The 17086-nt window shown below is 34.3% G+C and overlaps 1 protein-coding gene across 1 annotated transcript in view; it reads left to right on the top strand.

The window, feature by feature from the left end:
- LOC130823673 (uncharacterized) overlaps positions 1–16209 on the top strand; it is a 16374-nt gene extending 165 nt beyond the window's left edge. The window contains exons 1-8 of the mRNA XM_057688401.1: positions 1–360; positions 13988–14125; positions 14199–14267; positions 14359–14430; positions 14724–14806; positions 14889–15020; positions 15503–15716; positions 15823–16209. The exon at positions 1–360 is cut by the window's left edge and continues 165 nt beyond it. Coding sequence (XP_057544384.1) covers positions 1–360; positions 13988–14125; positions 14199–14267; positions 14359–14430; positions 14724–14806; positions 14889–15020; positions 15503–15716; positions 15823–15867 — 1113 coding nt within the window. The 3' untranslated portion in view covers positions 15868–16209. The remainder of the gene's footprint in view (positions 361–13987; positions 14126–14198; positions 14268–14358; positions 14431–14723; positions 14807–14888; positions 15021–15502; positions 15717–15822) is intronic.
- The last annotated feature ends 877 nt before the right edge of the window (positions 16210–17086 follow it).

Genomic DNA, 17086 nt, shown 5'->3' with positions numbered 1-17086 from the left:
CCCAATTTCGGGAGAATTTCTCCCAGAGTTTCTTTCGTTTTACCAGTTTCCAAAAACCCAATCAGCAATTTTCAAAAATCCTCAAGAAATTCCAAATGGACAATTAAGCTAAGTTTACAATTAGAGCAGAGTACAACCCCCTCAAATTCAACGGTGGATGTTCAACGGTTAGTGGATTTCTTGTATGAAGATTTGCCTCATCTGTTTGATGATCAGGGGATTGATCGAACTGCTTATGATGACCGTGTGAAGTTCAGGGATCCCATTACCAAGCATGATACTATTGCTGGGTATTTGTTGAATATTGCTATTTTGAAGAATGTTTTCAGACCTAATTTTCAATTACATTGGGCTAAGCAGGTAAACATTATTAAGATACTAGAGTATTAATTTTGAATTATTTATGTCCAGAATTATTTTGCTTAGTTGTGGATTGCTAGTTAGTTAATCAAGCTAATATAGCAATGGGGAATCCTTAATTCCTTTTAAAAAATATATGTACTTGTCAAGTTAGAAGTTAGAACTAGCATCATTGTTAATGAAGTTGTGATGAGTACAGTTTGGCATACATTTATATGTAAGATGGCCTATTGGTTATGGATTATAGAAGATTGGTAGAGTACCAAATTCTTAGTATGTGCAACAAGCGTAACCTTAGAAAAGAACTAGAGTCTCAAATATTGAGTGACACATAGTATATGTTGTAATGGAGATTCATGGATGTAAAATAAAATGTCAAACTTCCAAAATCATTGGTACATTTCCTTGTTGGGGTTTGAAAACAAAATTGAGGAGACTAGAATAGGGACTCATGCAATGCACAGATTTATGAGTATGAAATATATAAAAATATAACTTAAATAAAAATGCAAGTATATATTATCGTGATTAAATTTATCGATTACATTACTTTTTTAAAGCAAAAGTTAATACTGATTTTATTATCACCTACATACATTTTCATTCATTTAAATATATCAATTTCTAAGTTAGGTATAAAGAATTGTTATAATAAATTATATAAATATTTTACTTAATTTAGCTTCAAGTTTTAAAAAAATCTGATTCTAAATTAGGAAAATATTGTCATGTAATCAACTACAATTCTCTAAAAATAATTTTATTTCTTAAGGCTCCCTAAAGATGACATTTGTCATTTTCCAGTATTATTATTAGTATGTATGATCGGTGCAAGAATATGATATTATAAGCATAAAACAATCAACTCAAGATGTAACGGGGTTGATCAATGTGGGATACGTCATCCCTAGGTTCTAAATTGCTTTCATTGATTGATAAAGAACAATGGAGTAAAATGAGAATTACATTGGAGAATTCGTAATAGAGTTGAAGATTTCCTAAGGATTCTCTTTAGGCTGGAGGGTTTCAGATCATATGAATACGATGATTTCTGGGGAATTTAGGGTGTATCTTTAGAACAAATGACCAACAAATGAAGGAACTAACTTTAAGCATTAAATAGGTCAAAGCACACGCTGGACATGTTCTTGTTCGAGCAACTATCATTGCATTATAAACTTTCTTTCTTAACATTCTTGTTCGTTCAATCACATTCAAATCATCACCATTTGGTAGCCACGTGCTCGTAGTAGCACTATCATTGCTCGTTCGAGCACCATGCTTGCTCGAATTTGCCGTTCTTAAAATTTTACCTAGTTTCAATCTCGTGCTTTCTCTTTGGCTAGTTCAAGCACGACCCAAACTTTTCCGAGCAATCATCCATCATGAGTTGATGGAATTCGAGTGCATAAAAAATTTGTAGTGGATTTAATTGATTAGTATTACTCTGTACTAAATACAAATATTTGTTTGCATTATAAATTGCACTCTAGTACTTTCAAATGGACACTTGTTCCTCATCTATACAATTCTTGTTCCTCGACCGTAACTACCTATGTCCTTAGGAATTGAATTAGACCAGTCACATTTGCTTCATCTAAGTTACAGCACAAGCAGAACAATTTTACACAGATACATCATACCCAACACATTTACAACCATGTGTTCTTATCTATTCATGAGTACTACAAATGATTAAGCTCATAAAAATTATAAAAGCGGCCAACCTTGCACTTATATAGGTAGCTCTCCATCCATAACAATGTCCTTGTGACCAGACATCATCCGGAGTAGTTAACTTTGGACCTCGAGAACTATTACACTAGGTGCCTTCACAATTTCTATAGTAACACTTAGGTCATTCCTTTCGTTGCTTCCTAACATTTGAAGAAGGGATTGAACCACATTGAATTTGAGACACAAAGTTATTATAAGACGAATTGGGTTCCCTTAATAATGTTAAAGTGCTTTGGTAAGAACAGCTTTGTGTTGACATAATCAAGACTTATGACCCCATCCTTGATAAGTCTTTAAACAAGACAATGTCTTAATGACATATGCCTTGATTTATCATCATACACTTGACTATAGGCCTTTCTTAAAGTCACTTTGCAATATGTTTGGGATTGGATTTTGCAACAAAGAAATCCTATACATGAGATTTCTTAGCCTTTCTGCTTCCTTGCTAGTGCTATAAATTATGAAGACATAGTGGAATTTCTGATGCTGTTTTTCTTGGATGACCAAGACACAACACCTCCCCCATAAAAGAAAAGTCATGCGTTAATGGATGACTTATTTATTTCATTATATATTTAACTCGAATCTAAATATCCTTTTAGTACCAAAGGAAATCCACTATATTCCAAACTATAATCCATGGTTCTTACCAATGAATTGACTCTTGTTTATTGGTGTCGATGCAAGTTAGCAGCTGTAAATGCTATATTTGTTATAGTACAAATCGTTGCGTACATTAATGACCTATAGACTGTAAAATATTCTAGTTGAGAGATCGGGTCCGTGGGAGTTGACACAGGATAAGTACTAAACATTTAAATCATATAAGTATCTTCTCTATGTAATGAGATAGACTCAATATTAGCCTCCCCTTATCCTTTATTATTTTTATGCCTAGTATGACATAAACCTCCCCTATATCCTTCTTACTAAAGGATGAAGATAAAAAGGACCTAGCCATTTCAACATGAACAATATTCGTACCCAAAGATACATACAAGCAAATAATCTCACCTTGACCTTGTTCATCAAATTTGTTGTATACACATTTGTCAACTTGGTTTACTATAAACCCATTAGACAAGATAAATTCATCAATTTTGTCTTGCCATTGTTTCAGTGCCTTTTTAAGTCCATATAGTAGCTTAATTAATTTACTCACCTTTCTTTTTTCTCATTCTAAAATAAACACCTATGGTTGTTTTGTGTAGACTTCTTCCTCTAATTCACAATAAAGAAAAGTTAACTTTACATTTATTGATTGCAAGACCTTTTATTGCTATTAAAGCAATTAACAACCTTATTGTGGTTGTTCTTGCAATAGGTGCATATGTATCAAAACCATTGATATCAGGCCTTTGATTAAATCCTTGTGCCACTAAGCGTGCTTTGAACTTGTCAATAGTTCCATCAACTTTGATTTTCTTCCTGAAAATGCACTTGTAACCAATACGATCGCAACTTGGAGAAAGGTTTACTAATATGCAAATATTGTTTCCCACCTTGTGATTCCATTGCCTCTCTTAAGGTTAATGAATCACCTTCAACACTTAGTATTTATGGTATCTAGGTACAAAGGGCTTTCTAGCACATATACTTTAAATGCTTATCCTAAAGATTTTTCGTTCCTTTGCGTTATACTTCTCCTAGGTTGGATATCAAGCTCATTGTTTTGTTCTCCACTAGGACATCTTTCGGATCTACAATTTTATCATGATTTGTATTTAGATCCTTTTGATAGAGATGAAAACTCTTTAAGTTTACTCATTGGTGAAAATTTGTTCTCATTGAATATTACAGCTGTTGATTCTATTATTGAATGGACTATATGTAATTATTTTGTTTTATAACATATAACCTATAAGTAACATTATTTTCTACTTAGCTAATAAAGATGTATTCCAATACCCTTTCAAAGAGCATCTGTTTTTGGTTACTCTACAATATTAAGATTTCCATGCAAACCCATACCTTAAGTTATTTCAAGCAGGTTTGTTTTTAAACCATAGTTCATAAGAAGTCTTTTTGTACCCCAAGGGTGGAGCAAATATTTTCAAAGCCCTAAACATTTTTTGTAACATGGCCATTGATTATTACCTCAAAAATTTAAAAGGTTAATATAAGAATGAAAAAAACTTGAATTATAAAATCAAATTCCTTACTATCAATTTGTTGTTGTTATACTTTATTTAGATGAATGAACTTCTAATATAATTGTAACCAGGAAATTCAATTGAAATCTGAGGTAGGAATATGCATTCGACAATTAGGTATTGAAGAACAAGATATAATGCACTATTATTAATTAATAATGGTATGAATTAGCATTCGAAAAAACATAGTTGTATGAATTAGATTCAAATTAACACAAAAATTAAAATAAGAGTATTCAATTAGTACAAGTCATTTTCCTGTGTTGAATGCCCCTCAAATTATGATGAACATGTGATTTTGCTTTTAATATCAAAAAAGTTCTTGTTATTCCGAAAGAAATTATCAAGAAGCACTAATATCCTCTTTCTTTATTGAAAATTCTCCTATACTCATGATTTGTTTCTCCAACTCCATCTGAAACTACATTTGATAATGGAGTTTTCCTACTATTAATATCTTCTTTCTCCGTTGAAAAATCCTCCAAAAAAATTTGTATGATGAACAAGAAAAGTCAAAAGTTTTCATATATTTACAATTGAAATTATCAAACTTCTAACTAGGGTAGCATATGTCTTATTTTTCATCTACCATTAAAAGTAAGTAAAGATATTATTCATTTGTGGGGTTTGGAAAAAATTGTAGAGAATATATGAGTTTTAATCCATTGGTTAATTAAAGTAGAAGATGAACTACTACATTGGAAGGCGAAAAATCAAGAGAAATAAAGGACATTGAATTCTGAAAATTTTGAAAATAGAGAATATTAAATTTTGCTTGACTTTTTCCTTTAGGAAAAGGAAGAAGTTGAATCAATGAATTAGTTTCTGGAAAATGTGTCGTGAATCACCCTACTAAGTGTACAAAAATTAAAACGAACGGGTTCGAACACCAAACCTCATGGATAGCAGATAAGGACTTTAACCAACTCCTCCAATCTGAAGCATTGACATTATGATCATCATCATCATCCTAACCAATGTATCCCACTCATAGAAAAACTATGGACAGGGTCTGGGGAGAGAAGGACGGCGGCAACTCATACCCATAACGGAGAGTGCGGCCAAAGGAGTCCCTCGGCTCAAGAAAGATAAGGAGACGAAGCTACACGGGAAAGATACATTAAATGCATATAAATAAAATAAATAAGTAGGACCAACTGCAAAGTAAAAGAAAACAAAAACTATAATAAAAGAAACGAGAGAAGCAAGATGGCAAGAACACCAAAAGATAATCTAAGAGGACATCAGTAGTCTAAAACATGGATATGACGCCTCCAACTACCCCTATCCCTAGTCGGGCCCTCAGAGAGGTTTAACTCATGTAAGTCAACTTTTATTTGCTCCTCCTAAGTTCTCTTGGGTCTTCCTCGACTCTTCTTACCCTCTACTATAATGCTTTCTACCCTCCTCACAGGGGCGGTGAGAGTCTTTCGCTGCACATGTCGAAACCACCTCAATCTATTTTCGCGCATTTTTCCAGAAATAGGGGCTACCCCTAGTTTGTCCCTAAACTCTTGGTTCCTAATTCGATCCATCAATGTGTGCCCACACATCCACCTCAGCATACGCATTTCTGTAACTTCCATCTTATGTTCAAAATCTTTTTTACAGCCCAACATTCGGTCCCATATAGCAGACCATGTTTGATTGCCGTCCGGTAGAATTTTCCTTTTAACTTGCTTGGGAATTTTCTATCACATAGCACCACGGTGGCTGCTCGTCACTTGAGCCAACCCGCTTGTATACGATGATTTATATCTCCGTCAATCTCCCCATCCCTTTGAATGATCAATCCCAAATACTTGTACTTGTTCGTAATTTTAACAACTGCTTCATCAATGGACACCTCTGGCTCACCTACCGGTGATGTCTCACTAAAGTCACAGCGCGAATACTCGGTCTTCGTACGACTAATGCGCAACCCTTTACCTTCTAAAGCTTCCTCTCACTCATCCATTTTATTACTAACCTCCTCTCTAGTTTCTGCTACCAACACTATGTCATCAGCGAATAGCACTGACATTATGCACTTTCAATATTATTTGAGGCCCTTTCCTATGCGGTTGACTACCTTGAATGTGCCCAAAATTGGCCCTGTTATTCCGTTTGGTTGGAATTTGGTTAAAGTTCCCTCAACACCCTTCGCTCAACTCTGAAAAATGATAACATGGCGTTTACCATTTTCTATAGAGTTCGTTTTTTTTTTGTGCCATACCCTTAAACTATGGCGTATAACCACAAGTAGTTTCATCGACAGTTCCAGTTGACTAAAAAAACTAGATCATAATAATCACCACCCTTATCAGTTTTATGTCTTTTAATCTTAGAATATAGTTGAAGTTCAATCAAAGTCCTATAGACTCAACTTTTCCAAAGCTTCATTTTTACAGTATAATGAAAATTTAGAATGGTCATCCATAAAAGTTTTAACATAATTTTTCTTACCTAACGAAGGTGTACTATGAAAATCACACAAATATTGTAATCTAGTGAATTATTAGTTCTATTAACACTCCTAATAGGTATCCAAGTAATTTAAGTTACCATGCATTTTCTATAACTTCCAACATCACAATTAAAAAAAATGAATTGAGCCATCTTTAGACATGCAATTCAACTTACAATAATTGACATAAACAAGTCTAGAATGCCATAAAAAGGAGACTTCATCTTTAGTTTACCATATGCAAATCCAAAGAAATCTTTAACAAATTGTTCTCTGAATAACATTTACCAACGAAAGCATTGATCTTAAATTAACACATCTATAATTTATTAGCTTCAAAGACTAATTTAATGTCTAATCGATCCAGGCGAGGCCTTGATATAAGATTTCTAGTTAATTAAGGTGCATAAACTATAACTCCAAGGGTTAACTATTCCCCAACTAAACATCAGCTCAACTTGTCCTAATCCAAGGACCTTGACAGTAGATTCCTTTTCTATGTAGAGAACTTCTCCATCATCCCTCTTATGAAGAGTAAATGTATGTCCTTTTACCATGCCTCATCGCTCCAGAATTGATCCACCAAAGAGACTATAACCTAGGCCTATATTAGTATATTTAATAAAAATATATAAATTACGTTCATAACTCATTTATTTTATTAATTTAAAAAAAGGAGTATACTTGTATCATTGTATACAGTGTATCAATACCAAATTTAAATGCTCATGTAAATGGCTTGTAGACATCATCATTCCAAATTGCTAGCCCAAAGTCACATTGGCAATGCAGTGTAACAGTACTACTCAATACCAAAATAAAAAAAGAAAATACAAAAAGTAACAATGTGAACTCATGATTTTCATTAATCAAACTCTTTTTTTTTCATTTCTTTTTGTATATAAATTCACACAAGAATTTAAATCAACATGTTGTGCAACCATATGTTGGCTATTGACCTTGGTTTCTTGAACCTTCTCCTTGAGTGCCTTATTTCTTAGCATGGCCCAATTATCCACATTCCCACTATCACTTATCAGTTGTGTATATCTTGTTGGACTTAATTTTCAACTTCTTATTTTAAGTTTTCCTACCATTGGTAAAATCATTGCTCCTTTCATTACTCACAATGTGAGTGGAGGTAACATTAGGATTAACACTTTTTGCTCTTTTCCAAGCCCGAATACCCACTTCATTTTAAATGTGGTTTCCTAATTATGTGATAGATAAATCCTCTTTCTTATGTTTTAGTACATTTTTAACCTCTTTCCAGAAGGCAATTTGTCAATAATATTAGACATAACAAAAGCATGTAAACTGAATCCTTTGTATCTCATGATACTATTCATCATCAAACTTGTCATCCTTAGAAGAAGAAATAAGAAACTTCTTACTTGTTACATCTAGTGCCATGTATTTTACCTCTAGCTTGACACACAGCTCTTTTGTGGTCTTCTCATATTGATAGACATGTATTTTAAAAAGCGCGTCCATGTCGCGCCTAGGCACAATGTGTTAGGTGACAACTTAAATGGCTTCTTCAGTTTAGGCGCAATGTGACACATGAGGCTCTTCTAAGGTGCACCTTTTTGCGTTACATGTGCCTTTTGCGCCTTGTGTATGCTAGAAGTGAATTTAATAATTAACACATGTGAGGTTGTCTCACCTTTTTACCATTACATTCACCCATTGTCATAAAATACATTCTTTTTTTTAGTTAAGTTGATGCAAATCATATAGTTTGTTTTTAGAACATCTAAATTATTATGGAAGATTAGTGATAATCTAATAATCACCATCCTTTATTTAGATTGAAGCACATTATAAATTTAGTAGCTTCCTTCATTGTAATATCATCGTCAATAATAACAAATAATTATGTTTCTCATTGATTGTCTATTACAAATTTGGGTTCAATTTTACTATCATTATTTTATCTCTCATAATCTCTGGTTGAATTTTTCACGCTTCCACGCTTTGTTTTCCCTACAAATTGGTATCAGAGCTTTAACAATTGCAATTGAGATTATTTTTATAATGTTGACAAAATTCGATATTGAGAAATTTGATGGTAGAATTAGTTTTGTTATTTGGCGAGTCCAAATGTAAGCCATTCTTGCCCAAAATGGTTTGAAAAGGTTTTGGCTGGTAAGCTGAAAAAACCAAAAAGTGTAACGGAAGAGCAATGGAATGACATGGATGAAAAGGCTTTTAGAATAATCCAATTGTGCCTGTCCCGTGAGGTATTACGAGAAGTCATCAACGCTAATAGCGCTGCTGACATATGGAGTAAATTAGGGTCTATTTACATGACCAAAAGTCTTGCAAATAAACTTCGATTAAAAGAGCGATTGTTTACGCTTTGTATGTCTGAAGGTACTCCTGTTCAATCTCACTTGGATGAATTCAACTTCATTATCATTGACTTAGAAAACTTGGATGTTAAAATAGACGACGAGGATAAAGCTGTACTAATCATTTTTTCACTACCACCATCATATAGACATTTTAAAGTAATAATGTTAAACGGTAATTATATTACCTTAACCTTTGATGATGTCAAGTCCAACCTGTTGTCCAAACAAAAATTTGATACCGAAATTCATTATGAAATTTCTGGTGAAGGACTAAATGGTTAGAGGGAGGACTCAATGAAAGAAGTAGTAGTTGTAGTAGTAGAAACCAATTTAGATCAAAATCTGGAGGTAAAAACTCTAAATATTGTCTTTATTGCAAGAAAAAAGGGCGCGAGATGTCTGAATGTTATAAGTTGAAAAATAAATAAGACAGAGAAGATAAGGGTAAAGGAAAACAACCCGAAAAATCTGCCGAAGCTAGTATTGTTGAGACCGAAACTGATGGGGATTGTTTTGTAGCTGCTGGCCCTGAACAAAGGTCTATGAATGAATGGATTCTTGATTCTGGTTGTTCTTTTCACATGTCTCCTAATAGAGACTTGTTTACAACCTATGAACCGGTTAATGGTGGTCTTGTCTTAATGGGCAACGATGCTCAATGCAAACTTGTCGATCAAGGAACAATCAAAATTAAGACATATGATGAAGTTGTAAGAACCTTAGCAGGTGCCAGACATGTCCCTTATTTAAAATGGAATCTCATTTCCTTAGGCACCCTTGAATCTCATGGGTGTAAGTACTTAGCTGAAGGTGGAGTTCTAAAGGTGTTCAAAGGAGCTCTTGTAATACTAAAGACAATTCGATCTGGTAGTTTGTATGTGCTGCAGGGTTCAGTTGTTACTGGTTCTGTAGCTATTGTCTCATCCAACAAAGACGACACCAAGTTGTGGCACATGAGATTAGGCCACATGAGTGAGAAGGGAATTCAAATTCTTAAGAAGGAAGGTCATTTTGGAAACCATTGTACTGGTAAGGTTGAATTCTGTGAGCATTGTATTTCAAAAGAACGTTCGAAAGTTATTCATAGAACCAAAGGTACCTTGGATTACATTCATTCAGATCTTTGGGGTTCGTCAAAAGTACCCTCTAAAGGAAAATGTCATTACATGATGACTATTATTGATGGTTTCTCACGAAAGCTTTGGGTCTATTTTCTCAAGCTCAAGAGTGAAGCATTTTCCACTTTAAGGAATGGAAAACATTAATTGAGAACCAAACTAGCAAGAAGGTGAAAAGGTTGAGGACAGACAACGGCGTTGAGTTTTTTTAAAGTGATTTTAATATTTTTTGTAAGAAGGAAGGCATTGTTAGACATCTTACAATTCTAGGGACTGCACAACAAAATGGAGTTGCAGAAAGAATGAACAGAACTATCTTAGAGAAAGTTCGTTGTATGCTCTCTCATTATGGTTTGGTAAAAGAGTTTTGGGTGGAAGCTGCTTCAACAGCATGTTATTTGATAAATCGCTCACCTAATGGAGCACTTGATGGTTGTATTCCTGAAGAACTTTGGTCATGTAACCTTGTTGATTATTCTAATCTTAGAATATTTGGGTGTCCTGTTTATTCACATGTAAATGAGGGAAAATTGGAACCTCGTGTGAAGAAGTGCCTTTTCTTAGGTTATGGCTTAGGGGTTAAAGGCCATCGCTTTTATGACCCTGATTCTTATAAAACATTTCATAGTCATAATGTAACATTTAATGAAAATGTCATGTTATCTTCTAGAAAGGATGTTGTAGTTTCCTCCAATTATGATCAAGAGAAGGTGGAGTTTGAGGTTGAAGTTCCTATTAGGAAGGAAGACGTTCCAAAATCCTCAACTACTCAAGAAGATCAAATCACAATTGTTGATGATATTACTCGGCATATGAGTCAACAAAGGCAACGTTCACCTCTACGAAGAGGCTTACCACATCCGTGGTCAATGGCTCAAGATCTTCCACAACAGTGACCAAGAAAACCGACTCAACGACTTTTTAAAAAATCTGCTAATATAGCTTATGCATTAATTGTTGCCCAAGAGATGGGTGAAGAGGATGAACCTAGAAATTATTTTGAGGCTATCTCATGTGATGATTCAGCACAAATGGGTTGTCGCTGTGCAAGAAGAAGTCGAGAGTCTTCATAAGAATGAAACTTGGGATCTGGTGAAGTTTCCGGTAGGCAAACGAGTCATAAGTTGTAAGTGGATTTTCAAGAAAACGGAAGGCATTCCTGGTGTTGAAAGTGCAAGTTACAAAGCAAGATTTGTGGTTCGAGGATTTGATCAACAGGAAGGCATTGATTTCAATGAAGTATTTTCTCCGATTGTTCGTCATACCTCAATTCGTGTATTACTTATTGTAGTTGCCTTGTGTGATTTGGAGCTCGAACAACTAGATGTGAAAACAACTTTTCTTCATGGTAATCTTGAGGAAGAGATTTATATCCGGCAACCAGAGGGTTTCATAATTCCTGGAAAGGAAGATCATGTATGTTGTCTAAAAAAGTCTATGATTTGAAATAATCACTGAGACAATGGTATAAGAGGTTTTATTCATTCATGGTTGGTCATGGTTACTCTAGATTCAATTATGATAATTGTGTTTATTTTCAAAAGACATCTGATGGGTCATATATATACTTGTTACTGTTGGTTGACGACATGTTAATTGCTGCAAGAGATAAGTCTCTTGTTAATAAGTTAAAGGCCCAACTTAGCAGTGAATTTGATATGAAGGATTTAGGTCCCGCCAAGAAGATTCTTGGAATGGAGATCAACAGAGACCTTCAAGATGGTAGACTTTTTCTATCACAGAGAAAGTATGTTATGAAGATGCTTGAAAGGTTTGTAATGCAAGATTGCAAAGCTGTTAGTACTCTGCTTACTGCCCATGTTAAGTTGTCATCTGAACAATAACCTGTCACTGAGGAAGACAAGAGACGCATGTTAAATGTTCCTTACTCCAATGCAGTGGGAAGTCTTATGTATGCGATGGTATGTACTAGACCTGATTTAGCATATGTTGTGAGCGTCGTTAGCAGGTTCATGCACAATCCAGACAAGGCACATTGGGAAGCCATTAAATTGATCCTTCGTTACTTGAAGGGTTCTTCAGAAATTAGTTTGGTATTTGGTCAACATAAAGCTGATCCCGGAGGTGTAGTTGGGTATGTCGATGCTGACTACGGTGGTGATTTAGATCGGAGAAGGTCACTTTCAGCTTATATTTTTACACTTTGTGGTTCTGCTATCAGTTGGTATTATTCACTTTAAGCCATTGCGGCTTTGTCTACTACTGAAGTAGAGTATATTGCTGCCACTGAAGGAATGAAAGAAGCTATATGGCTCTGAGGCTTGATAAGAGAACTTGGGTTGCAACAATATATTTTTGTTGTATTTTGTGACAGTCAGAATGATGTTCATCTAGCCAAAACAGCAAGTATCACTCAAAAACCAAGCATGTTGAAATAAAGCATCACTTTATCCGAGACATTGTTGCTATAGGAGATCTTTTTGTTAAGAAGATTAATACAACTGAAAATCCTACAGACATGTTTACCAAGCCACTTCCAGCAGTTTAGTTCGTTCATTGTTTTAACTTAGCTGGTATCATACACATTTAAACAAAGCTTCATGACAAGATAATAGCCTCAATCAAAGGCGAGTTAAGGTGGAGATTTGTGAGGTTGTCTCACCTTTTTACCATTGCATTCACTTACTGTCATAAAATACATTCTTATTTTTAGTTAAGTTGATGCAAACCATATAGTTTGTTTTTAGAACATCTAAATTATTATGGAGCATTAGTGATCATCTAATAATCACCATCCTTTATTTAGATTGAAGCACATTATAAATTCAGTAGCTTCCTTCATTGTAATTTCATCATCAATGATAACAAATAATTTTGTTTCTCATTGATTGTCTATTACAAATTTGGGTTCAATTTTACTATCATTATTTTATATCTCATAATCTCTGGTTGAATTTATCACGCTTCCACGCTCTGTTTTCCCTACAACACATGTGTTTGCTTAATATTACTGAATGAACCCTCAATTCTTAGCTGAATATTACTGAAATAACAAAGAGGAGTTAGAAACCCGTTATTGCCTTAAAGCTATTACCGGAATAACAAAGAGGAGTGAAAACAGATGAGAAAAAGTTTCTTCTTCACCTTGTGCCCCCATCTTCAACTTGTGTGCCTTTATTGGTCGACGTTGTCTCTCTTTCTGATTTCTCCCTTCTTTATTGTTCCTTCTATCTTGTTTTCTCTGTCTTTCTGATTTTTTCGTCTTTCTTGCTCTCTCTCTCTCTCTTTAGTCTTTTTTTAGTTGCGGAAGGGAAGTAGAGATTGTTTTGATTAGCTAGATCAAAAACATATAGTACACTCAAGTTTATTTTGACTACCTTGAGAGAAGGTTTTGAGGAGTGTAAAGTGAAAATTAAGATTTTAAAACGTTATTCTTGAAAAAAAAAAATTCTGCGATATAATAGCTTGAATACTTTCATTTTGTTTTTAGTGTAGAGTCTCATCCTCAAGCTTCACCGGTTTAGGTGTTGAGACTTGAGAGCACATAAGCCACTTTGAGAGTTCTTAGCATGAACTTCATCTTGTTATGCCAACTCCTGAAATCATATCTTTCATTGAAGCCATTGTGACTAATGCTTAAGAGTGGTTTTATGTTCATAAATTGAGTTGACCTTTAGCTCTGATTTGCTTGGTCAGTCAATAGTCTATTCTTATATTCTACATACAATTGTGTGGCAATATTGGATACTTGCCACACAACTTATGTATCATTTTTGACCTTATTATTCTAAGATGAATACCAATATACCTTGAACAAATGCTTTCATATTGAATGACTTTGAGTTGTTTTAGACAGGACCATATGAGATAACTACAAGGTGGACTATGGTGATGAAATTTATGCTCTTGCCATGGAAGCCAGAATTGATTTTTACCGGAACTTCAGTGATGGGCATCAAGCCTGAGACAGGCAAATTCTGTAGTCATGTGGTGAGCTCCATTATCATGTAAAACAATTGAAAAAACCTTTTTTGTATTCATTCTAATTTTGTGCGGTATGTAGGATTACTGGGATTCTATAAAAACGAATGACTATTTTTCTTTAGAAGGCTTATGGGATGTCTTTAGACAGGTATTATCCCTTTAGTAATCCAAAGAACTTTATCATCATAGATCTTCCTTTCTTTACAGGAATTTTTTTTAACATGTGCAATTATATGCAGCTCCGGATGTACAAGACGCCAGACTTGGAAACACCTAAATACGAAATACTGAAAAGAGCAGCTGATTATGAGGTCAGCAAACTTCTCTGTGTTTGAGATATTTCATTGAAGGCTATCTAGAAAGATTACTTGCACTTTCTTCACTGTCAAGTTAGAAGTATAAAGCAATAAGAAATCATAGTACATCGTTAGATATGTGTTCGGTTTGGAAGAAAACATTTTTGGCTGAATATTCCGATAGCACAAGCTTGATGAGATTCAAACTCGATGTTCCTGCTTCATGCATCTACTTAAATCAAAAAGTATTCTTTTGTGAGTGTAGACAAACAATTCTCACCGCACTTTCGTATCATGTAAAATTTCAGGTAAGGAAGTATGCCCCCTTTGTGGTAGTCGAAACTCAGGGTGACAAGCTTTCTGGGTCAGCTGGCTTTAATTCTGTTGCAGGGTAAAGTTTTCTATTATTGAACTGCCAAACTACTATTACACATTCGTAAACATAAATGGTGAGACTTTTTCTTATGACTCAGCTACATCTTCGGAAAGAACTCCAAGGAAGAGAAGATACCCATGACTACTCCTGTCTTCACCGAGACGAATGATGCGGGAATATCAAAAGTCGCCATTCAGATAGTCCTTCCCCAAGACAAAGACTTCAACAGGTAAGACTTAGTCTTTCGGAAAACCTTGGGCCTTGGCTATTGCATTTACGCCCCTGGTTCCGGAATGTTGGTTAAAGTTCAGAACAGTAAAATAAATGAAAATACAACATTTTAGACTGTTCAATATTTAGTATTTAACTCCCATTTGTGTCCCAACTTAAGTAAAGAAGTAGATAAGAAAGCAAAACACTTACTAGTAGTATGTTAACACTGGATGCACTAGTGTCACATGAGTTGCTAATCTTCTCGCGAATCACAAATCGCAAAAAGCTTAAAAAGGTCGGTTTTGGGCTATTTTTGGGCCATTTTGTGCGAATCGCGAATTTAAAAGCAAATTCACTAGCAAATTATGTGACACTGGCATGGACAAGTTACTAAATAGGCTAAGTTTGCTCCAGCGTGGCATTTTGACCATGTTCTTCAAATAGGTTAAATCCCAGGTTTGTTTATTCTTCTAACTTGAGAAAATGTGTTCATATTAGTTTGCCTGACCCTAATCAAGAGACAATCAGCCTAAGGAAGGTGGAAGAAGGCATTGCTGCAGCATTGAAATTTAGCGGGAAACCAACGGAGGATGTTGTTAGACAAAAAGAAAAAGAACTTCGTAATAGTCTAATTAGGGATGGTCTCCAACCAAAACAAGGGTGCTTGCTTGCACGATACAATGATCCTGGCCGAACATGGGAGTTCATTATGGTAAGATGCCAAATTTATCAAATTCGGTCTACTCAAAACATTTTTCTTAATACCGTTGCTAATAAATGATTATCTTTTCGTTTCTTCTTTGTTGGGTATCATGAAGAGGAACGAGGTGCTGATTTGGCTTGAAGATTTTGCGTTGGAGTAAAAATACTTCGAATTCGTGTTCTTGCAGCAAAATGTCTGCTTTCTGAATTGTACATTTTTATAACAGAGGAATGGGAATTGACAGAAAGCAAAGAATGTAGATTGAGAACGTCAAGCAAAAGAGAAAGCATAATATATTTCAACTTGGAAGCATGGAACTTCTATCAGTTTTATACGATTAACTAATAGCGTAGCTTGATGAGTTAGAGAGCATCTAAGTTCAACTCATGCTAAATGATACTTTGGCTTCTTCATTTATTTACTTTCTATTTATGTGAAGTTGTACATGATATTTGTTATCAAGAGTCAATCGAAAACAATCTTTTATTAATTTTAGGAAAAATTGCTGTGAATAATCCAACCTATTTTCAATTACCTATCAATAATTTTTTTTTTTTTGAAAATTTTTTAATAATTCAACCTTTGCTTTCAGTTTGTTGCCAATCGACCCTTTAGAAAATGACCTGCTATATCAAGTTATCTCTTATCTTTTCTTTCTTTATAATAATCCAATCTATTTTCCATTACCTATCAATAATCCCATAAATTTCATTTAATAATTTTACCTTTATTTTCATTTTGTTGCCAATGGATCCTTCAAGAAGCTAAATATTTAATTTCTTTGCCACTAGTTTATAATAATCCAACATATCTCATCCATACATGTTAAGTCTCTTTTAATTTCTTTAACACATTTTCTCTTCAAATTATTATATAAAAATCCACAATTTTTAAAATACGCAATTTCTCTTTTCCAACTATTAAAAAGGGTATTTTATTTTGAAGGGAAGTGAAAAACTTATGACTATTATTAATTTTTTATAACTATATTGATTATAAAATTTTAACGTGCAAATTTCAATTTGATAAAGATAATATATAACAGGTCGGCGGGTATCCGACTCAATGTATTTTATGGCCCATGTCCCAACCCGATTAAGGCGAGTGGGGGATTGTATTATTTTTTTTAAAAAGTTGACCTGCCATTTAGTCAAGTGTGTTATCAGGTCGGGTCAGGCGGGTTGGATTTTTGAACACCCCTAGTTGATGAGATATGTATTTAAAGACAATTACTAGTTGATGTGATATGTATGTAAAGACAATTACTATTTTGCAATGATCAACTTCATAAGTTTGGAAAATAATAACAATTTCATTTGGCTTCTTGAAGGGTCTATTGGCAACAAATAAAAAGCAAAGATTAGATTATTGAACAAAAT

The sequence above is a fragment of the Amaranthus tricolor genome, chromosome 9 (genome assembly GCF_026212465.1).
Source record: "Amaranthus tricolor cultivar Red isolate AtriRed21 chromosome 9, ASM2621246v1, whole genome shotgun sequence".
Taxonomy (NCBI): Eukaryota; Viridiplantae; Streptophyta; class Magnoliopsida; order Caryophyllales; family Amaranthaceae; genus Amaranthus; species Amaranthus tricolor.
Note: the sequence above shows the minus strand (reverse complement) of the source record. Positions and strands in the feature narration are given on the sequence as shown.